The 23318-nt window shown below is 43.5% G+C and overlaps 2 protein-coding genes across 2 annotated transcripts in view; one reads left to right on the forward strand and one right to left on the reverse strand.

The window, feature by feature from the left end:
• Positions 1-23318, forward strand: part of LOC143955192 (uncharacterized) — a 422346-nt gene that overhangs the window by 220164 nt on the left and 178864 nt on the right.
• LOC143955405 (uncharacterized) overlaps positions 1-23318 on the reverse strand; it is a 50843-nt gene that overhangs the window by 12491 nt on the left and 15034 nt on the right. The window contains 6 exon segments of the mRNA XM_077465458.1: positions 758-908; positions 1024-1121; positions 1238-1310; positions 16080-17824; positions 22840-22978; positions 23105-23257. Of these exon segments, the coding sequence (XP_077321584.1) occupies positions 758-908; positions 1024-1121; positions 1238-1310; positions 16080-17824; positions 22840-22978; positions 23105-23257 (2359 nt within the window).

Raw genomic sequence — 23318 nt, forward strand, 5'->3', positions numbered from 1 at the left:
TTAGCACTCTCACCTAGCAGTAAAAAGGGTCACTGGTTCAAATCCCAACCACGACACTACCTGCCTGGAGTTTGCATGTTCTCCCTGTGCCTGCGTGGGTTTCCTCTGGGTACTCTGGTTTCCTCCAACAATCCAAAGACATGCAGGTAGGTTAATTGGCTTCTGTCCAAAATTGGTATATGAATGGGGACCTTGGATTGTGAGCTCCTTGAGGGTAGGGACCAGCGTGAGTGTGCAATGTACAGGGATAAGACACTCTCACTCAGGTTGAACTGGATGGACTTGTGTCTTTATTCAACCTTACTAACTATGAAACTATCTGAAGGAAAAATTTGTCAAGTATGTGCCTACCCGATCCTTGAGATCCGCAAACATGGCCATACTGAAGATTCCAAAATTTAGAAAGAAAACATGTGGAGGGAGAACGAGTGAAGTACAAGGAGCTGTATTGTGGAACTCCTTGCCTCTGAAATTGACACTTGAGAATGACTTTTTGAACTTTTCGAAAGAAATTGAAGACCGTACTTTTTGTACAAGCTTTTGGAGTCACCTAACTTTTAATTGGGGTGTGATGGACAGACTCCCTGGCTTTTATTCTGTATCTTGCTATGCTGGTTGTGTTGGTTTTCTTACGGTCTTTTAATGTCACTGTTCTTTTTGTTTTTGCGCATCGAGGCCTTCGGGTAAGACTGCGTAGCTTAAGCATTTTAATAAATAAATAATAAACTGGTTGTATATTTAGTGTTTTTTTACTCACTTGTGTCCATATGTAGAGAAGATTCCTCCTGTTTACTTTCCATAGTCATCTCTTCCTCCTCCATAGACTGCTGATCTCCACTCACCAACCTCTCTTCTTCTTCTTCTTCTTCCTTTTTATACTCAACTTTGATGCCTTTCCGTTCTTCAACCTGAACCCCAAAGATGGTAGAATACATTGGTAAAAAGAAACAAGAGATTACACAGAAGAATGTCCTCTCATTGATTAGAATACATTTTGAGTTCTAGTTGCTCGGTGCCACCTACCTGATGATGGTGGGGGATGGTGAGATCTTCCTGTGTGGAATCCCGGGAATACAGAGGACGGGGACATCTCTCTGGTGGGTTCCCATTACTGGATCCATCTGTAGGAAACACACACACTGACTGAATACATTGTTTCTATGTGTTTATCAGATGATGGGGGATCTAGGTGGAGCCTCCGTACTGCTCTCTCCTTTACAATAAAGTCTCCTCTTACCCGGTGATGTGAGGGGCGGCTGATTCTCCATCATGGCGTCCTTGTAGAGATCCTTGTGTCCTTCTATATACCTCTGTTGTCAGGCGGTGAGGTGGAGGCACGGTGATGGATGATGTCCTGTGAAGACGGCTGCTGGGTGTTCATGGATCTCCAGATGTTTATTGCTCTATAATCCTGTGTGAAGACAGGAAGTCATAATGATCACTTCATACTTTCCGGAATTATCCCTACTTCTACCATTGTCAAAAAATAACCCCTGATAACAGTATGTTAGGTTTGTGTAGTAGTGGATGTTGGGGATAAAGACATCACAGTGACTATGGAGGAAGAGAACGGACATGACGGGGGGATTTATTGGTGTAAATAGAAAAATAATCTTATTACCCTCTTTGTGTGTTCCAGTGATGTGTGCTCTCTTTTCCCTCCTCCTTTCACCTTGGATATTGTACATTATACAATGTTCTTTGCTTATCTTTTATCAGTTCCCGTCAGAGCGATCCGCACACAATATGTGATATTGCTATCCTATATCTAGCCCATCCTCTGTCCATACTTCCTGCGCTACTTCTGCTACCTCATCTATGGTTTTCACGCACAAAATTCGTACGCATGTTCGGAAGCAATTCTACGCATTCTCGGAAGCATTGAACTTCATTTTCTCGGCTCGTCGTAGTGTTGTACGTCACCGCGTTCTTGACGGTTGAAAGTTCAGAGAACTTTTGTGTGACCGTGTGTATGTGTAGGCAAGCTTGAGCGGAAAACCGTCGGAAAAACAATCCAAGTTTTTTCCAATGGAAAATGCGCTCGTGTGTACGTGGCATTACACTCTTTCTGGATTGTGTTTACATCGTGATCAGCTGTGACTGGACACTGCTGATCACGTGGTAAAGGGCCACTGTGATTGGCTCTTTGCTCCGACCTGTGATCAACTGTTGAAAAAAAAAAAAAATTGTTGGGACTTTATATGAGACCTTGAACCTAACGTACCTAGGTCTCCATCCCTAGTAAGTTAAAACAAAAAGGGGAAACCTTTATGATACAACATCGTACATCACATTGCTGGAAGGGACATCTCGGTCGGGCACTTCTCCTATTCTTTTTCTCCCATTGGCTTATCCTGCTGCCGTTCTCGTCGGAACCTTAGCTCCCGGGTGGACGTCTGGTCTATTACCCCCCCGATATACCTGATCAAAAAATTAATTTGTTTCTCATTATGTACCTGATTCTACCAGTATATCATATAATCTTTAGGTAAGAGTGTTAGGAATATAGACGTTGTTCCCTCTCTCCCTTTATGAATTGTTTTATTATTAATTACCTGTATATAACCCATTACAGATATTCCCAACCAGCTGCTCCTGATGAGTGGATATAAAACGCGTCGAGATGTCATATTTGCTGCTATGTCACATTATCCATATATTATACCATGGGTTTTATTAAAAGGCCGAGATATTGATTTACTATTTTTTATTATAATATGTTCATTATGTTTGTGTCTATTATGGGCATACTGCTGACAGTTATCTTTATCATGTGAGATATTTTCCTATCATGGTATTAATTTTGACTATGAAATATTGTATGATATTTGTTGATCATGAGACAATGTACTAAATGTTTTATTTTATTCTATATTTTTGTACCATTGATCCAATTAATATACTGCATGTATTATGTTTTATCTATTGTGTACCATATTATCCATTTAATTAAATTTATTTTATTAAATACTGCCCTATGCCCATTTTTGCCACTACACAACATTACATGTACTATAACTAATATCTCAGCCTACCCTGAGTGGTGCATTTTATATAAAGTCCCCCCGCCCCTGTGATCAACTGTGTCCTAAGAATCAGAGCGAGCTGAAGCGGGTGCACGGTGGGAGCGATCATTGGAGGACGTCATCATATAACGCTCTGCCAGGACTGGATGACCTCGCTGTAGCCGTCATTCAGGTATGGCACGGTCGGGAATTGGAGCCAACTTGGCGACACGCTGTGGCTGGAGGAACATGCCTGCCAATTTGTTTATCAGTGTTCTCCCCTATAGGCACCTCAATCACATAACTAACATCAGAATCAAGTAATGTCTGTTCATCCTCAAGAAGCAAGTGGCTGACGCTGTGTTCAAATATTTCAGCTGACTCCTCCATGCATGATGATGCTGGGGCCATGGCAGGAGTAGCTGTGGACAAGGAGGCAGGATAAGCCGCTCTGGCAGCTACGGTGGACTGTGCACTAGTGCCAGATTGAAGAGCCATAGAGGATGAGGATGGTGTAGTAAACCAGTCCAACACCTCCTGTGGCTTGGATAAAACAGGCAACATCACTAAACAGAGACAAAGTTTCCCTGCCTGAGGATGGACCACGTCCACGTTTGCTTGTTGACACAGACACTGCTGGACCCCTCATAGTGGCATGGGAATGTCTTCCTCTCCTTGTTGGCACCCCAGACATTATAGGAGGGGGGCTTATTACTCACATTTTAACGATACTTGAAAATGTGTAATTGGATGCACTTTATTCAATGAAAAGTGGTGTTTTGTGAGCTTTAACCACTTAAGGACCGCCTCACGCCGATGTACGTCGGCCAAATGGCACGGCTGGGCACAATCACGTATCTGTACGTTGCTTTTTAAGTGCCCAGCCGTGGGTCGGGAGCACGCCGGCGGTGGTGCGCTCTCGACCCGGTCCTGAGCTCCGTGACCGTGGCCGCGGGATCAGCGGTGTACAGCGATCAGGTCACAGAGCTGAAGAACGAGGAGAAGTCTGTGTAAACAAACCTCTCCCTGTGCTTCCCTACTGTGGCTGTCACCGATCGCCTGTTCCCTGATATAGGGAAAGACGATCAGTGATGTCACATGCCAGGCCACGCCCCCCTACAATAAAAAAAAACATAACTCCAACACTGCCCCCTAGTGGTTAACTCCTTCACTGCCAGTGTCATTTACACAGGAATCAGTGCATTTAAATAGCACTGATTGCTGTATAAATGACAATGGTCCCAAAAATGTGTAAAAAATGTCCAATGTGTCCGCCATAATGTCGCAGTCACAATAAAAATCGATGATCGCCGTTATTACTAGTAAAAAAAAAATTAATATTAAAAAAATATTAATAAAAATGCTATAAAACATTGTAAACGTTATAACTTTTGCGTAAACCAATGAATAATCGCTAATTACGATTTTTTATTTTTTACCAAAAATATGTAGAAGAATACGTATCGGCCTAAAATGAGGGAAAAAATGTTTTTTTATATATTTTTAGGGGATATTTATTATAGCAAAAATTTCAAAATATGGCATTTTTTTTTTTTTCAAAATTGTCGCTCTATTTTTGTTTATAGAGCAAAAAATAAAAACCGCAGAGGTAATCAAATACCACCAAAAGAAAGTTCTATTTGTGGGGGAAAAAAAAAAAGACGCCAATTTTGTTTGGGGAGCCACGTCGCACGACCGCGCAATTGTCAGTTAAAGCGACGCAGCGCCGAAATCGCAAAAAGGGGCCTGGTCCTTTGGCTGCAAATTGGTCCGGGGCTTAAGTGGTTAAATTGAGGACCGACGCTGACAGAAATGTAAAAACGATTAAAAAAATAAACGAATAAAGCTCTGCATACCGAATCATTGGCATTCTAAAAACGCTCTGACGATCAGAGAATGGTTGGCGAGGGTCTCAAACATAAAAAAAAAAACATTAATTAATTCATATTTCTCAAGATAGAATACAAAAAATTCACATTCACTCGGGCATGTTGGAACCATTTTACAACATCCGAGCGATACCGCCAATACCTTCCATAGAATGGACCTGCAAAAGTAAACTCGGACCTCTTTAGTGGACTGGAGGAAACGGGGGGAGTTGTGAGGCGGAGCCACACGAGAATGACCTACTAGCACCCCCTCTTCTCCTACACCCCCCAATCACATTTATATCTGCCCCCCCCACCCCTTTTTTCGACCAAGCCCTTCCCTACTCTCTCCCCTTTTTTCGACCAAGCCCTTCCCTACTCTCTCCCCTTTTTTTCGACCAAGCCCTTCCCTACTCTCTCCCCTTTTTTCGACCAAGCCCTTCCCTACTCTCTCCCCTTTTTTTGACCAAGCCCTTCCCTACTCTCTCCCTCCCTTCTGATTCCTCTTCCCTTTCTCGCCCCTCTCACTTTTCTTCTTCTTCTCGTTCCTCGGAGTCCATTCACACAGGGGCAACTTTGGATCTGACTTGAAGTCGTCCTCACCCGCTCTTTCAAACATCTCATTCAACCTATTCCCCTCCCTCTCTTGCGGTCGAATAAACCCTTAATTTCGACCGGAACCTTTACAGTACCCCCCACCCCCTCCCTCCCTATGCTTATCCTGTTGTCACTAAGTACGCCGACTCAAGTTATACTACGTTCGCAATCCTGACCTGGAGCGAACCCTGATTGGGTTATGTGGGTTATGCCTCTTCAGCTCCCGGACAGATCAGTCTCCATGGTCTCCATTTGGGATCAGCTTTTTTGGATTAACCAACCATAATGTAAGTATGGGATACCTCTTTTGAGGTCACATGCTTCTTCTCCAATTTCTAGCAATCATTGAATCTTATACTTTACTGATTTCTACTATTTTTTAGATAATCATGTATACATATACTCCTGAGGAAGCGAGCAGAGCTCGCGAAACGCGTCGAGCGCAAAAGATGTTTATGTATATTAATGTACTTTTCAAATTGTATCAAGATGTATTATGACTGATGATGATTTTACGCTCCTTTACGATTATGTTTTTGGAATTGTAATAAATTCTAATTAAATTTACTCTACTCAATTGTCTTGACCTCAGTGATCTACTCATTTAAAGTCCCATGGGCTATTTCTCCTTTTTTTCTATATATAATTCGGCATGGAGTTGTATCACCTTAGGAGGCAGTATCCAGACCGCCCCTTTCTGTGGAGCGAACCCCTAAGCTACCTCCTTTCTTTGGTTTCTCCGGAGGGGGGAGGTGAAAATAAAAGAGAGACCCTCCACCGAACGATGCTCCGTTTTATGCACAAGTTTTGTTCCTGGTCGATTTCATCCCAGGCTGTTCTACTTATCCTAATGCCCCGTACACACGGTCGGAATTTCCAACAGAAAAAGTCAGACGGGAGCTTTTCATCATATATTCGGACCGTGTGTATGCCTCATCAGACTTTTTACGTTGAAAATTCTGACGGACCTAGAAAGAGAACATGTTCTATATTTTTAGCGACGGAACCAATTCCTATCGGGATAAAACCGTACGTCTGTATGCTGTTCCGAAGTTCCAAAAAGCAAGTACGAGATGGAAGCTATTGGCTACTGGCTATTGAACTTCCGTTTTCTAGTCCCGCCGTACGCGTTGTACGTCACCGCCTTCTTGACGGTCGGACTTTGGTGTGACCGTGTGTATGCAAGACAGCTTGAGCGGAATTCCGTCGGAGCTCCGTCAGAAAAACCTTCAGAGTTTATTCCTATGGGAAAACCGGTCATGTGTATAGGCCAGTGATGGAGAACCTTGGCACCCCAGATGTTTTGGAACTACATTTCCCATGATGCTCATCCACTCTGCAGTGTAGTGGAGCATCATGGGAAATGTAGTTCCAAAACATCTGGGGTGCCAAGGTTCGCCATCACCGGTATAGGGGATTAGACTGTAAACCCAATCTGATGTTAATGATGTGACTTTATGTACTGCCTTCTTTGTATACCCTTTCTTTACTAAATAAAATCAAAAAACTTTTATGGAAATAAATAAATAAATGAATAAATAAAAAAGGGGGAACACCCATGTCGCTGTCAGAAAAACTGTGGCTGACAATAAAAAAAAAGGGGGGGCAGGAAGGGGACATAAAAAAGACACAAAAAAGAAAAAAAACACACAGCAACCAAAAAAATAAAGAGTATGCAACACTAAATGTTATGTAATGCTGTGTTAAACACTGCACTACACTAAGTCCCTGTACACACGGTCGGAGATTTCCACAACCAAATCCGTCGGATTTTGTCCGTTGGATCTTGTCCGAAACTGTTGCATACACACGGTCGGACAAAGTTGTCGAAAAATCCGATCTTTCAGAACGTGATGACGTAATTTCGTTACGACGGGACTACATTCAGGCTAGCAACCAATAGCTTTGATGTAGGAATTTGATCTGAGCATGCGTGGCACTTTGTCCGATCGGAATTCTCTACACATGATCGGAGTATGTCCGATCGAACCAGTTGGTCGAGAAATATTTCCAACATGTTGGAAAATTGGGTCCGACGGATATTCCGACGGAATCAGTCCGATGCATACCACACACAGTCGGATTATCCGACTACACGGTCCGATAGGACACATTCCGACGGATTCTCCGACCGTGTGTACAAGGGCTAACACTCTACACTCAGAGTCACAATAAGTGGACACTCTACACTCGCTAGTAGCAAACTGAGCCCTGCACCACACTACAAGAGCTGGCTATGGGAAGTTTGGTATTATAGTGTGGGGTGGGACCATGAGTACTTGATTGGAGAAAGTAACCATCACTTTATCCAATCAGAGGGCCCTGACAGTGCTAAATGGCGAAGCAGACAGTTGGATAAATGGTTCTATATTGAGGATGAATCCAGTCTATATACCAGAGGCTCTGGATGGACAGTTGGATAAATGGTTCTATATTTAGGATGTATCCGTTCTATAAACCAGAGGCTCTGGATGGACAGTTGGATAAATGGCTCTATATTTAGGATGTATCCGGCCTATAAACCAGAGGCTCTGTGTACATATTATAATATTACATATTTATATACTGTAAAGTAGTATCTGCTGGCGGTAAAAGACATCACAGTGACTATGGAGGAAGAGGACGGACATGACGGGGGGGGGTTACTGGGTGTAAATATAAAAGAATTTGTATTACCTCCTCTGCTGCCGATGGTGAGGATATCTTCCTTTTCTTCCTGCAAACCTTCTTATCTCTAGGAACCGCCCGTCTGTAGTTGAAATCACTTCCTGTCTTCTATGGAATTCTGTCTCTGCAAATAAGTGAGATCAGCACCTTGTGGAGAAAAAAACAACTGCAGCCTGCGTTTTTAAATACTTTGAAAGCTGCTTCCTGGATTGTTCTTCAGTTTTGGTGCCTGACCACTTGCCATATACAACAGCCCTGTAAAAGCAACAAGACGGCGGGCTCCTGAAGGTCGGGGGCTGTATAAGAATGGCCTCCCCTTTGCACTGTTCATGTGCGCCCTCTAGAGTGTGCAGCAGCGGGCTCCGTGATCACTGAGTCCATCAGACACGGCAGATGAAAGAGCAGGGTACAAGACCAATAAAATGTGCCCTGTCCCATGTGATCACTGTGACCAATCACAGCCATCACAAATGTGAACAAAAGCTGCATGTTGATGCCACCATCAGCACAGTACGGTGTCACCAGAGCAGCCAACCAACGTCCCTGATCACTACCAACTCCAGTACAGTATCACCATACCAGTGCAACCAGCAACAGTGTCCCTTATTGCTAGCCACCCCAGTACAAAATCACCAGACAACAGTGTTCCTGATCACCAGCTTGTGTCCCATTGTCCCCAGACCAGTGTAAGTTAGAAACAGTGTTCTTGATCACCGCCACACCAGTCCCAGTCAGGCATGTACTGGCCATTGGGACTACCGGGAGTTTCCCGGTGGGCCGATGGCTCAGTGGGCCACTCTGATGTAAGGGGGCTGGTGATAGGACACTCTGATGAAAGGGAGTGCTGATGGGACACTCTGATGTTAGGGAGTGCTGATGGGACACTCTGATGTAAGGGGGCTGGTGATGGGACACTCTGATGTAAGGGAGTGCTGATGGGACACTCTGATGTTAGGGAGTGCTGATGGGACACTCTGATGTAAGGGGGCTGGTGATAGGACACTCTGATGTAAGGGGGCTGGTGATAGGACACTCTGATGTAAGGGGGCTGGTGATAGGACACTCTGATGTAAGGGAGTGCTGATGGGACACTCTGATGTTAGGGAGTGCTGATGGGACACTCTGATGTTAGGGAGTGCTGATGGGACACTCTGATGTAAGGGGGCTGGTGATAGGACACTCTGATGTAAGGGGGCTGGTGATAGGACACTCTGATGTAAGGGAGTGCTGATGGGACACTCTGATGTTAGGGAGTGCTGATGGGACACTCTGATGTTAGGGAGTGCTGATGGGACACTCTGATGTAAGGGGGCTGGTGATAGGACACTCTGATGTAAGGGGGCTGGTGATGGGACACTCTGATGTAAGGGGGCTGGTGATAGGACACCCTGATGTAAGGGGGCTGGTGATGGGACACTCTCTGATGTAAGGGGGCTGGTGATGGGACACTCTCTGATGTAAGGGGGCTGGTGATAGGACACTCTGATGTAAGGGGGCTGGTGATAGGACACTCTGATGTAAGGGAGTGCTGATGGGACACTCTGATGTAAGGGGGCTGGTGATGGGACACTCTGATGTAAGGGAGTGCTGATGGGACACTCTGATGTAAGGGGGCTGGTGATAGGACACTCTGATGTAAGGGGGCTGGTGATGGGACACTCTGATGTAAGGGGGCTGGTGATAGGACACCCTGATGTAAGGGGGCTGGTGATGGGACACTCTCTGATGTAAGGGGGCTGGTGATGGGACACTCTCTGATGTAAGGGGGCTGGTGATAGGACACTCTGATGTAAGGGGGCTGGTGATAGGACACTCTGATGTAAGGGAGTGCTGATGGGACACTCTGATGTAAGGGAGTGCTGATGGGACACTCTGATGTAAGGGGGCTGGTGATGGGACACTCTGATGGAAGGGGGCTGGTGATGGGACACTGATGTAAGGGGGCTGGTGATGGGACACTCTGATGTAAGGGGCTGGTGATGGGACACTCTGATGTAAGGGGGCTGGTGATGGGACACTCTGTTGTAAGGGGGCTGGTAATGGGACCCTCTGATGTAAGGGGTGCTGATCAGACACTCTGTTGTAAGGGGGCTGGTGATGGGACACTCTGTTGTAAGGGAGTTCTGATGGGACACTCAAAATGTAAGTGGGCCGGTCTGGATGAAGTCCAGGGCCAAATTTCTGTCCCAGTCCAGCCCTGGTCCCAGTACCTGATTGCCGACCACATTGCTGTCTGCTGTCCTACCGAACCCATCTGTGGATCCCACTGACTAAATTCCCGAGACACCAGTCCCAGCCATCCCCTGCAGACATCTGCACTCCTGGAACCACAGGAACTCTATTGTTCACCCTTTGTTCATCCTCCTACACTTCCTGGTCAGTGAGCATGGCATTCCTGGTAGGGATGAGCTCAGGCGTGTTCGCATGGTCCACGTGCAGAGCCCGCCAGGAAGTGGGCGCAGCGCTGCGCTAATCAGTGGCAGTAAGACATTCCCCGATCTCTGCAGCCACACATCGGGGCAATGCCTCACTGCCTGTGATTAGCGCAGCGCCGACTTCCTGGCGGGCTCTGCACGTGGACCATGCGAAAACACACCTGAGCTTATCCTTAATTCCTGGGAACAACCACATATCAATAGGTTAGGCTTGCTTGGCTTACAGGTACAAGGACTGCTATAGGTGCAGAGCTGTATTCCCTTACCACTTGTAGATAGGCAACTATTACCGTACACTGTTTTTATATGCAATGTTGGTTGATTTTTGGGATGCACAAGATACAATGTTTGGTACATAATCAATCCATAAACACAAATGAATACTTTAAGAATGTCAAAACACCTGAACTGGTAATCACCAAATGCTCACTAAATGAAGGGTGTGTAACCCTGCACACCAGAGGCCATTGGTGTTAGGACATAACTTTCAATCAAATTATATAAAACATATCTGGGCGGTATTTATAAAGGTAAAGTTTTATGTTTTTACCTTTTACCCCATTAAATGTCTATCAAGTAATGATCTCTTTTACATATGTCTATCTAATATATCATTTATCATTATGTATTTATATGTGTTACATGATTTACCAGTGTTTTTAATTCTTAAGTACATACTGTACCTTGCTCAGTTCTCTCCATGAGTTGGCAATAAACGTATTTGCTTGAGAAGGGAGTGCACATGCCTCTATGTGGTATGGCGCATGCTCCGAAGCGTGTTGCATTCTGGTCCCAAGCCCTGCCTGTGTTATCCTTCTCCTGGCTGCCCACCCGCCGCTGGAAGAACTTCGGCCAACTTCCTCCTCCACACAGGGACTTCTTCTGTTACATTCCATCTGGTGGTATCAGCAGCTGCCGTGGCACGCTCCAACTGGCGTCCTGGACCTACACTTATTCTTGTGCCCGTTGTTTACCCATCTATTGTAAGTAGCCCTGTTGGGGGGTCTTTTAAAATACAAAGTCTGTCTGCACTTAGAGGCGCTTCTCTGCTTTAGTTTTTGTCTGTGTATATTCAGAGTCTGCTAAACTCCACCAAGAAGCCTGCCCTAGTGCTTTGGACATTTTTTGACTTATACCTTATAATTGCACTGCTTGCATATTAGATATTGTGACCAGGCCTCGGCGCCTTTAACCTCCTTCCTCTTATTTAATACCAATGGCCTTTGTGCGCAGGGTTACGCACCCTTTCGTTTAGTGAGCACGTAATCAATCCAGACATTAAAAAAAGTCTCACACATGTGGCATTCCCGTACTTGGGAGGGGGAGAAGAATGTGTTTTTGAGTGTAAGCCCTTGTACACACGGTCGGAGATTCCGACAACCAAATCTGTCGGATTTTGTCCAAAACTGTTGTATACACACAGTCGGACGAAGTTGTTGTAATATCCGACGTGATGACGTTATTTCGTTACGATGGGACTACGTTCAGGCTAGTAGCCAATAGCTTTGATGTAGGAATTTGATCTGAGCATGCGTGGCACTTTGTCCGATCGGAATTCTCTACACATGATCGGAGTATGTCTGATCGGAGCATTTTGTCTGAAAATATTTCTGGCAAGTTGGAAAAGTTGGTCCGACGGATATTCCGATGGAAACAGTCCGATGCATACCACGAATATCTGACAAAACGGTCCGATCGGACACATTCCGATGGAATCTCCGACCGTGTGTACAAGGGCTAATTGTTAGTATGCCGTACTGTGTATTAGCATATTTTATTAACGGACAACTTTGTGTAAAAAAAGTAACATTTAATTATCTTTCTACATTTTCCTAAAACGTGTGCCCAAAAAATATGAAATACCTTGGGGTGTTACCTCTCCAAATTGTGGTAATTTTGTGAATGTTTCTGCTGTCCTCATGCTCCAGGGCCTCAAAATGTGATAGGTAGGTCAGATAATTAGATGTGTCATTTTTGACCCTAGAAAGCCTGAGGGTGCTCCTTGGATTTTGGATCTTTCTATGTGGTTAGGCTCTGTAAAGGTCTCACATATGTGGCAACCTCATACTGGGGAGGAGTAAAGGAGTGTGTTTTTTGGGTGTGATTGGAAGTATTCCCATACTGCATGTTAGAAATAACTTGTTACAATGACAAATTTGTTAAATAAGATTATGGCAAACATGTACAACTTCAAAAAAGCTCACCTCGTGTCTTACTATACATCTTAGAAAGTCTACTTTCCAATTTATGTGGGCGTTTCTACTGTCCTGGTGCTCCAAAATGTCATAGGTAATCTGGAAATTAAATGTGTTATTTATGCCCCTGTAGTGCCCACCCCGAAGGAGCCCATTTGCCCAAAGTTCATTACCCAGTTTAATGCACAGACAGCCAGGCACGCAGCAACAGTCACTCTTTGTGACTCAATAAAACAATCTAGAGGTTTCCTGGTCTGCAGTATGTACGCATAATGTTTCTGCATAACTGGATGCCCCCTTCCAATTTTAGTCCAACATTCACCACTGGGCTCTCCAGAACAGATCCCGATTGAAATCCCTTGATTAGAAAGGATCCTCAGAAGAAGTGCCCCCCAGCTCTGGACTGGCTGGGACCACAACACCTGAAGAACATCAGCTGGGCTGCTGATTTCCTTCATCCAGCCCACTACATTCTAGAATCCTTCATAAGGCAAGGGGAAATAATCCAACCTGCAGCCGGCAAAACCCAGAACAGACCAAAGCAGTCACAAACCGCTCCACAGCCAAAAAGAACAAAATTTTCCTAATCATTCTAGCAACATATCTAGGAGGGTGATACACTCCTTAAAAGTATGAAGGTACTCCTTGGATTTTGGGCTTCTCTATGTGGTTAAGCCCTTAAAAAGTAAATATATAATCGTTTCAAACATTGAAAATGTCTCACATATGTGTTATTCCCATACTTGGGAGGAGCAGTAGAATGTCTTTTTTTTGTAGTAGTTTTTTGTTGGAGCCATGAGGGAGCTATAATGCCAAACACATCACAAAACTCTATCTGCATATGAATCTACCTCTTTTGGATATACATAAGCAGGACCTGAAGTTACTTCCGAGTGACACAATAGATTAGTGGCCCCTTTCCTGGACTTTTTGTCCTCCCTATGGCCATCTATTCAGCTGCCTTGATCATCAGTACATGGGCTCCAGTTGTTGATGTAAATACTGATAATATCTCTTCCATCACTCTCATTTTTATGATTTAACAGATAGTCTCTCATACAATTCAAATTAATGCATTAACTCCTGAAGAAGTGGAAAACTTTTGGCGGCACATGTCGAGATTGGAACATGGAATATGTAAACAATGTTTGTTGATCAAAACACAGTGAGATTCATGGTTTTAATGAATATTTTTAACTGAAATAAAACAAAAAATGGTTAACAACATTTGTGTATTAGTCAGCAGAGTAGTAGAATGCATTTTGGGTGAAATTGTAAATATGCCCATACTGTGTTTGATATTTTATTAATTGACAGGTTTGTGTAAAAAAAATATAATTTTAATTTTCTTCCTGTATTTTCTAAAAACATGTGGCAGAAAAATGAAATCCTCAAAAGACTCATTATGCCTCTTAAAAGTTACCTTGGGGCGTTTACTTTGGAAAATGTGGTTATTTTGTGGGTGTTTCTCTTATCCTGGTGCTGCAGGGCCTCAAGAAACATGATAGGAAGTCATTTATGCACTTTGAAAGCCTGAAGGTGCTCCTCAGATTTTGGGCCCCTCTATGCATCCAGACATATAAAAAGTCATGTGTGGTATCCCCCATGCTTGAAAGGGGTAGAAGAAAGTGTTTTGAAGTGTAATTGTAAGTATACCCAGGTGGTGAGTGAGAAATAACTTGTTAAAATGACAACTTTGTGAAATAAAAATCAGATTTTATTTCATTTGTTCATTTTCCAAAAAGATTGTGGCAAAAACTCTGGAAAATGTGGTTATTTTGTGGGCGTTTCTCTTATCCTGGTGCTGCAGGGCCTCAAGAAACATGATAGGAAGTCATTTATGCACTTTGAAAGCCTGAAGGTGCTCCTTAGATTTTGGGCCCCTCTATGCATCCAGACATATAAAAAGTCACGTGTGGTATTCCCATGCTTGAAAGGGGTAGAAGAAAGTGTTTTGAAGTGTAATTGTAAGTAGGTTGTGTGTAAGAAATAACTTGTTAAAATGACAACTTTGTGAAATAAAAATCAGATTTTATTTCATTTGTTTATTTTCCAAAAAGTTTGTGGCAAAAACTCTGGAAAATGTGGTTATTTTATGGGTGTTTCTCTTATCCTGGTGCTGCAGGGCCTCAAGAAACATGATAGGAAGTCATTTATGCACTTTGAAAGCCTGAAAGTGCTCCTTAGATTTTGGGCCCCTCTATGCATCCAGACATATAAAAAGTCACGTGTGGTATCCCCCATGCTTGAAAGGGGTAGAAGAAAGTGTTTTGAAGTGTAATTGTAAGTATACCCAGGTTGTGTGTGAGAAATAACTTGTTAAAATGACAACTTTGTGAAATTAAAATCAGATTTTATTTCATTTGTTTATGTTCCAAAAACATTGTGGCAAAAACTTACAGCTTCAAAAAAACTCTGCATGCCTCTTACTAAATACCTTGGACTGTCTACTGTCCTGTCATTTTAGGGCCTCAATAATTGAGATAGGCCGCCAGAACATCGGGATTGATTTGTTTTCAAATGCAGTATATATCACATAGTTTGAAGACTTTATAACTTTCACACAAAAGTAAATAATATACACTTATCCGCTTTGTATTTTACTAAAGAAATGTAGAAAAATACATTTTTCCCTAAATTAACGAAGAAAGGATATTTATTTGCATTTTTTATGAGAAGCTAAGAAAAATGCTTTTTATTCAATTTTTTTTTTTTATCTCTTTGCCATTATACTGTATGGTAAAAGTGGTGGGAAAAAAACAACTAAAAGGAAAGCTTTACATATCTCAAAAAAAAAAAGATATAAAATTAATTTGGGTAGAGTGTTGCATGACTGAGTAATTGTCAGTCAAATATCACTCTGCTAAAAATGAAAGAATGTCGTATACAGGAAGGGGGATTAAAATGGCGGTCTTCAAGTGGTTAATAAACAATAAAAAACTAAGCTAGACTCTAAATCAAAACCTTTATAATTGAAGATAATAAACAAAAACAAAAAATTAATTATTGGTCGGACCAATGAGAAGCCGGCTTCTTCATTAAAACATAACAAGAGCCAATAATGTCCAGAAACCGATATCAGCCAATAAGAATTGTTGTCCATGTATTGTCATATCTGGCCATGTATTAGCACAGTTTAGTTGTATGGTGCGGTCTGTGTGAGTGCGGGACCGAGTCATCTCTATGTTTAGTGGATCGTATTACTAGAATTCAATCCCTGCAGACTCAGATCTATCAACCCGAATCTGAAAAACAATCAATATATTCCGCCCCACCCCCAACTCACCACCGTTATCATGGGAACGATCGTTATCTCGTGTGACTTCTCTGGTGATACGCAAGGCTTCCTTTGTGAAATAAAGATTTCCCGCACTCTGAGCATGAATAGGGACGCTCTCCTGTGTGATCTCTCTGGTGTACAATTAGTTTTTCTTTTGCATTGAAACCTTTCCCGCACTCTGAGCATAATTAGGAACGCTTCCCCTTGTGAAGCTTCTGGTGTCTATTAAGATTTCCTTTCGTAGGGAAACCTTTCCCGCACTCTGAGCATGAATAGGGAATCGCCCCCGTGTGACATGTCTGGTGTGCAATAAGATTTCTTTTGTGTCTGAAACATTTCTCACACTCTGAACATGAATAAGGATACTCTCCTGTGTGAGTTCTTTGGTGTATAAGAAGATTTTTTTTCTCAGCGAAACATTTCCCACACTCTGAACATGGAAAGGGACGTTCACCCGTGTGCGTTCTAAGATGTTGAAGTAGTTGATTTTTCTGAAAGAAACATTTCCCGCACTCTGAACATGAATGGGGGCGCTCCCCTGTGTGACGCTTCTTGTGTTTACTAAGATTGTTTTTCAGAGTGAAACGTTTCCCGCACTCTGAACATGAATAGGGACGCACACCCGTGTGAATCATCTGGTGTCTATCAAGACAACTTTTGTCAGTGAAACCTTTCCCGCACTCTGAACATGAATAGGGACATTTACCTGTGTGAATTGTCTGATGTTTAAGAAGGCTTCTTTTTTCAATGAAACCTTTCCCGCACTCAGAACATGAATAGGGACGCACACCCGTGTGAATCATCTGGTGTTTATCAAGATGTTTTTTCTCAGTGAAACCTTTCCCGCACTCTGAACATGAAAAGGGCCACTCACCTGTGTGAATTGTCTGATGTTTAAGAAGGCTTCTTTTTTCAGTGAAACATTTTCCACACTCTGAACATGAATATGGACGCGCACCTGTGTGAACCATCTGGTGTTTATCGAGAAATTTTTTCTCAGTGAAACCTTTCCCGCACTCTGAACATGAAAAGGGACAGTCACCTGTGTGAATTGTCTGATGTTTAAGAAGGCTTCTTTCTTCGATGAAAGATTTCCCACACTCTGAACATGTATAGAGACCATGTGAATCCATGTGAATCATCTGGTGTTTATCAAGACTTTTTTTCTCAGTGAAACCTTTCCCGCACTCTGAACATGAAAAGGGCCTTACACCTGTGTGAATTGTCTGATGTGTAAGAAGTCTTTGTTTTCTAGCGAAACATTTCCCACACTCTGAACAAGAAAAAGGGCGCTCACCAGTGTGAATTTTCTGATGTTCAAGAAGTTGTCCTTTCCTAATAAAACATTTCCCGCACTCTGAACATGAATGGGGACGCTCACCAGTGTGAATTCTCTGATGTTTAAGAAGGTGGTCTTTAAGAACAAAAGATTTCCCACACTCTGAACATGAATAAGGACGCTCCCCCGTGTGACTGTACCAGTGTGTAAGAAGGTTTTGTTTGCAAGTGAAACACTTCCCGCACTCTGAACATGAATAGGGACGCTGAGCATTGTGATATTTCTTGTGTCTAAGAAGTGATATCATTTTTGTGAAAAGTTTCCCGCACACTGAACATGACAATGAACTCTCTTCTGTGTGATCTCCTTCCTGCCCTGAAGAAGATTCCTCGGGAATAGACGGATCTATTAAAGTATTTCTCCTGTGAGATCTTAGAGTCCTGGGATGTGATTTATCAGAAGGTTCCTCAGACGTATTCCGGACATTATGGTCATCTGCTGAGAAACAATTTTACAAGAAATGTTAGAAGAATTGTTGGAATCTTTTATTCAGCAGTCATAGATGTTGGTCTAGTTCTAAATCTTTGAGCTCCGGAATGCAATTGGGTGCAACCAGAACAGAAATATAAATTCAAAGTAGATAAAGAACACAATTCACCCAAATCACACCGTGCAACTTTGTGCATCGATGACATCATAGTGAGGAATGGAGATGGACCTTTCATATGGTGTACAGTATCTCCTCCTCATTTGTTGGGAACATGACGTTATATTGAGGAATGGAGATGGACCTTTCATATGGTGTACAGTATCTCCTCCTCATTTGTCGGGAACATGACATTATATTGAGGAATGGAGATGGACCTTTCATATGATGTACAGTATCTCCTCCTCATTTGTTGGGAACATGACATCATAGTGAGGAATGGAGATGGACCTTTCATATGGTGTACAGTATCTCCTCCTCATTTGTTGGGAACATGACGTTATATTGAGGAATGGAGATGGACCTTTCATATGGTGTACAGTATCTCCTCCTCATTTGTTGGGAACATGACGTTATATTGAGGAATGGAGATGGACCTTTCATATGGTGTACAGTATCTCCTCCTCATTTGTTGGGAACATGACGTTCTATTGAGGAATGGAGATGGACCTTTCATATGGTGTACAGTATCTCCTCCTCATTTGTTGGGAACATGACATCATAGTGAGGAATGGAGATGGACCTTTCATAGGGTGTACAGTATCTCCTCCTCATTTGTTGGGAACATGACATCATAGTGAGGAATGGAGATGGACCTTTCATATGGTGTACAGTATCTCCTCCTCATTGGTTGGGAACATGACGTTATATTGAGGAATGGAGATGGACCTTTCATATGGTGTACAGCAGGCATCACTAAATGGCGGACCGCGGGCCGAATCCGGACCCAGTAGCAGCCATATCCGGCCCGCAGACTCGCAAATAGTTGCCTCTGTGTTTTTTATCCACTGCCGGATTGCCAGCCCGCCGCTGCGGCTAAAATCCTTGGTGAGGCTTGGCATCATTGCATCACTCCCCTTCCTTATTCACACAAGCCTGGAAGCGCTGCAGGTCCGGACAAAGGGCGGGACTTATCAAGTTACGAAGTGGGTGATTGGTTGCTAGGCAGTGGGGCGGTCCCAGCAACCAATCACACCCTTTTAACTTGAAAAGTCCCGCCCTTTGTCCGGACCTGCCATGCGTGCTTCCCGGCTTGTGTGAATAAGGTAGGGCAGTGTGGGGAGGGGGAGGAAGGGGGAATGCTGCGGGAATGCTGCGATGATGAAAGGGACAGTCTGACGCTGTAATGTTGAGGGAGGACTGTGATGGAGTGGGATCTGTAATGGGGGGTCTGTATTACGGGGGTCTGTGATGGAGTGGGGTCTGCATTGGGGGGGGATCTGTGATGGAATGGGGTCTGTATTAGAGGGGTCTGTGATGGAGTGAGGTCTGTGATGCAGGGGGATCTGTGATGGAATGGGGTCTGTAACGGGGGGGCCTGTGATGGAGTGGGGCCGTTAATGGGGGATCTGTGATGGAGGGGGGATCTGTATCGGGGGGGGGGGTCTGTGATGGAGGGGGGATCTGTATCGGGGGGGATATTTGTGATGGAATGGGGTCTGTAACGGGGGGGCCTGTGATGGAGTGGGGCCGTTAATGGGGGATCTGTGATGGTGGGGGATCTGTATCGGGGGGGGGGGGGGTCTGTGATGGAGGGGGGGATCTGTATCGGGGGGGATATTTGTGATTGAGTGGGGTCTGTATTAGGGGGGGATCTGTTATGGAGTTGGGTCTGTGATGGGGGGGATATGTGATGGAGTGAGGATCTGTGCTGAGTGGGGGGGGGGGGGTCTGTGGTGAAGAGGATCTGTAATGGGGGGGATCTGTGTTTGTGGGGGGGGGGGTCTGTGATGGGGGTCTTTAAAAGGACACATTGTGATGAGTCTGTAATGGGTTGCGGGGTTTCTGATGGTGGGACTGTGATGTAAAAGTGAGAAATGTGCTGTGAAGGGTGGACTGAGGGCACTGATGTAAGGGCTTGTCCACACTTGTGCAGAGATCTGTTTTTCTGCCCTAGAAAAACCCAGGTATCTACAAGGGCAATAGAAAACAATTGTGATGTGCACAGGAAGGTTGTAATGTGAAGGATCGGAGTCATGACCAATATGACATTCGGACCTCCGCGGGAAGAAAATTTTACTGACCGGACCCCCGTGAATTTTAATTCAGTACCCCTGGTGTACAGTATCTCCTCATTTGTTGGGAACATGACGTTATATTGAGGAATGGAGATGGACCTTTCATATGGTGTACAGTATCTCCTCCTCATTGGTTGGGAACATGACGTTATATTGAGGAATGGAGATGGACCTTTCATATGATGTACAGTATCTCCTCCTCATTTGTTGGGAACATGACGTTATATTGAGGAATGGAGATGGACCTTTCATATGGTGTACAGTATCTCCTCCTCATTTGTTGGGAACATGACGTTATATTGAGGAATGGAGATGGACCTTTCATATGGTGTACAGTATCTCCTCCTCATTGGTTGGGAACATGACATCATAGTGAGGAATGGAGATGGACCTTTCATATGGTGTACAGTATCTCCTCCTCCTTTGTTGGGAACATGACGTTATATTGAGGAATGGAGATGGACCTTTCATATGATGTACAGTATCTCCTCCTCATTTGTTGGGAACATGACGTTATATTGAGGAATGGAGATGGACCTTTCATATGGTGTACAGTATCTCCTCCTCATTTGTTGGGAACATGACGTTATATTGAGGAATGGAGATGGACCTTTCATATGGTGTACAGTATCTCCTCCTCATTGGTTGGGAACATGACATCATAGTGAGGAATGGAGATGGACCTTTCATATGATGTACAGTATCTCCTCCTCATTTGTTGGGAACATGACGTTATATTGAGGAATGGAGATGGACCTTTCATATGGTGTACAGTATCTCCTCCTCATTTGTTGGGAACATGACGTTATATTGAGGAATGGAGATGGACCTTTCATATGGTGTACAGTATCTCCTCCTCATTTGTTGGGTACATGACGTTATATTGAGGAATGGAGATGGACCTTTCATATGGTGTACAGTATCTCCTCCTCATTTGTTGGGAACATGATGTAATATTGAGGAATGGAGATGGACCTTTCATATGATGTACAGTATCTCCTCCTCATTTGTTGGGAACATGACGTTATATTGAGGAATGGAGATGGACCTTTCATATGGTGTACAGTATCTCCTCCTCATTTGTTGGGAACATGACGTTATATTGAGGAATTGTCCAATGTAGTAAATAGGATTGCCTTATTGAGGTGAAGACTAGAGTTGATTCATATGGCGTACAATATACACAGTACATTGGGGCGGTGGGGTAGGTACATCGATGATGTTCTTACTATCAGCAGTTAATGTTCCTCATTCTCATTACAAATCCTAAACATGGTTACTTATAATTGTAGGAATTTATTTATGTTGATATGAAGAGTTAACTGATTGCCTTTTGGGATCAGGAAGGAATCTTCTTAACCTAAAGAAAATGAGTCTGAGCTTGATATGGGTATCCTGCCTTCCTCTGTAAAAAAAAAAAAAAACTGCTTCATCAAAATTTTAAGTTTTTTCTTAGGTGAATTCAGAAGACATAGACCTTTTCTCCTCTGTTCTAACAAAGTAAATAAAAACTTTATACTCATAGAAGTGTAGCAATATGGACTACCAATGCAACAAACAGCTATTCCCTGCCCTATCTGAATAGCATGTTATCCCTCTAGTGCCCAGCGTTACTAGACTGACCTTATATTTGTGAGCCCAATCAAAAGGGATTGTGGGATTGGTAGTTCCATCAGATGGCTGTTCCCCTGCACGACTATACACTCGGACTACGTATCCCATGGATCTTTGATACCACCAGCGAGATTGCTGTGGAGAGATATAAAAGAAGCCAGAGACCCGCCCCGCGCTCTCTAGATCCTGGGCCTTCTCTGTGAAGGATCTATTTGTGCATGGAGAGTGAGATCGCGGCCTACCCACGCAGTCTACAGTTTTCCGACCTGACGGAGAAGGGGGTCCAGCGTTGCCCGCTGTTCATCGGACATCTGAGCAGCACCACCTCTATAGTGCAGCAACCCACGCTACGGGTGATCATCACAAGCGGGTCCGTAATCAGAACGTCCATCGGGGCTTTGCTAGCTTGGAGGCGTCAAATCGGCCTGGTCATTGGTGAGAGGGTCATTGCCCACCTTTGCTTCACTGGGACACTGTGCACAGACAGCTTTATCTTGGGAACACTTCACTGCACCTTTATTTGAACACTGTACATAAGCTACAGTTAGCTACATAGCTACAGTCGCCACAAGATATACTACCGATCTGTTACTACACCTTATTGAATATAGTTAATGAGCTCCGACTGCCGGTGAAGACCATCAGATCTGCAACGGGGACATTCTGTCTCTGCTACTTAAAGGGCTCTCATACCACTCTTGTTTAGCACCATCTCTCATTAGGATCAAAAGGTTAAACGTGCCGGCCTGGGTTCGCTTTCTAGAAGTATTGATGCTTGATGTTTGGTTATCCTTTCAGGTTATGTTCCAGTATGTATATATGTATATAATATTCTATTGTTGCCGTCTGTCCTAATTGACATTCCTAGATAAGTCATTCGGCTCAGTTTGTGTTGCTATCCTAAACTCAGTTGAACTATCACCTCTTTTGTACAACCACGTCTCAACTGAAGTATTCCAGTAAATGTTCATAGAATATAACCTTCTTGAGTGTTTTCTTATTACTTAAAGGTGTTGCAATGATGTCTGAACCCAAAGTGTCAGGTGGGTTGGCATGTTCACAGGGTCATGTCGATGCAGGTGAGCGGGTAAATCCAAGCCGTCCCCAAGGGGGGCCGTGCTAAAGAAGTAAAATAATAATGGGAACTGGTTCTATATTTGTGTTTTTTAACTTACTTGTGTCCTCATGTAGAGAAGATTCCTCCTGTTTACTTTCCATAGACATCTCCCCCTCCTCCATAGACTGCTGATCTCCACTCACCAACCTCTCTTCTTCCTCTTTAGTCTCAACTTTGATGTCTTTCAGTTCTTCACCCTGAACCCCAAAGATGATAAAATATAACATCTGGAAATATTACTGCAAATAACAAGAGATTACATAGAAGAATATCCTATCATAGTTTAGAATTATTTTGAGTTCTAGTTGCTCAGTCCCACCTACCTGATGATGGTGGGGGATGGAGTGATCTTCCTGTGTGGGATCCCGGGAATACAGAGGACCTCCCTCCTCCATAGACTGCTGATCTTCACTCATCAACCTCTCTTCTTCTTCTTCCTTTTTATCCTCAACTTTGATGTCTTTCTGTTCTTCACTCTAAACCCAAAGATGAGAGAAAACACTTAGAACAAAAAAAAAAAGATCACATAGAAGAATG

Source organism: Lithobates pipiens, unplaced genomic scaffold, assembly GCF_037356315.1.
Source record: "Lithobates pipiens isolate NorthernLeopardFrog02 unplaced genomic scaffold, aLitPip1_a1.2 Scaffold_35, whole genome shotgun sequence".
Lineage (NCBI taxonomy): Eukaryota > Metazoa > Chordata > Amphibia > Anura > Ranidae > Lithobates > Lithobates pipiens.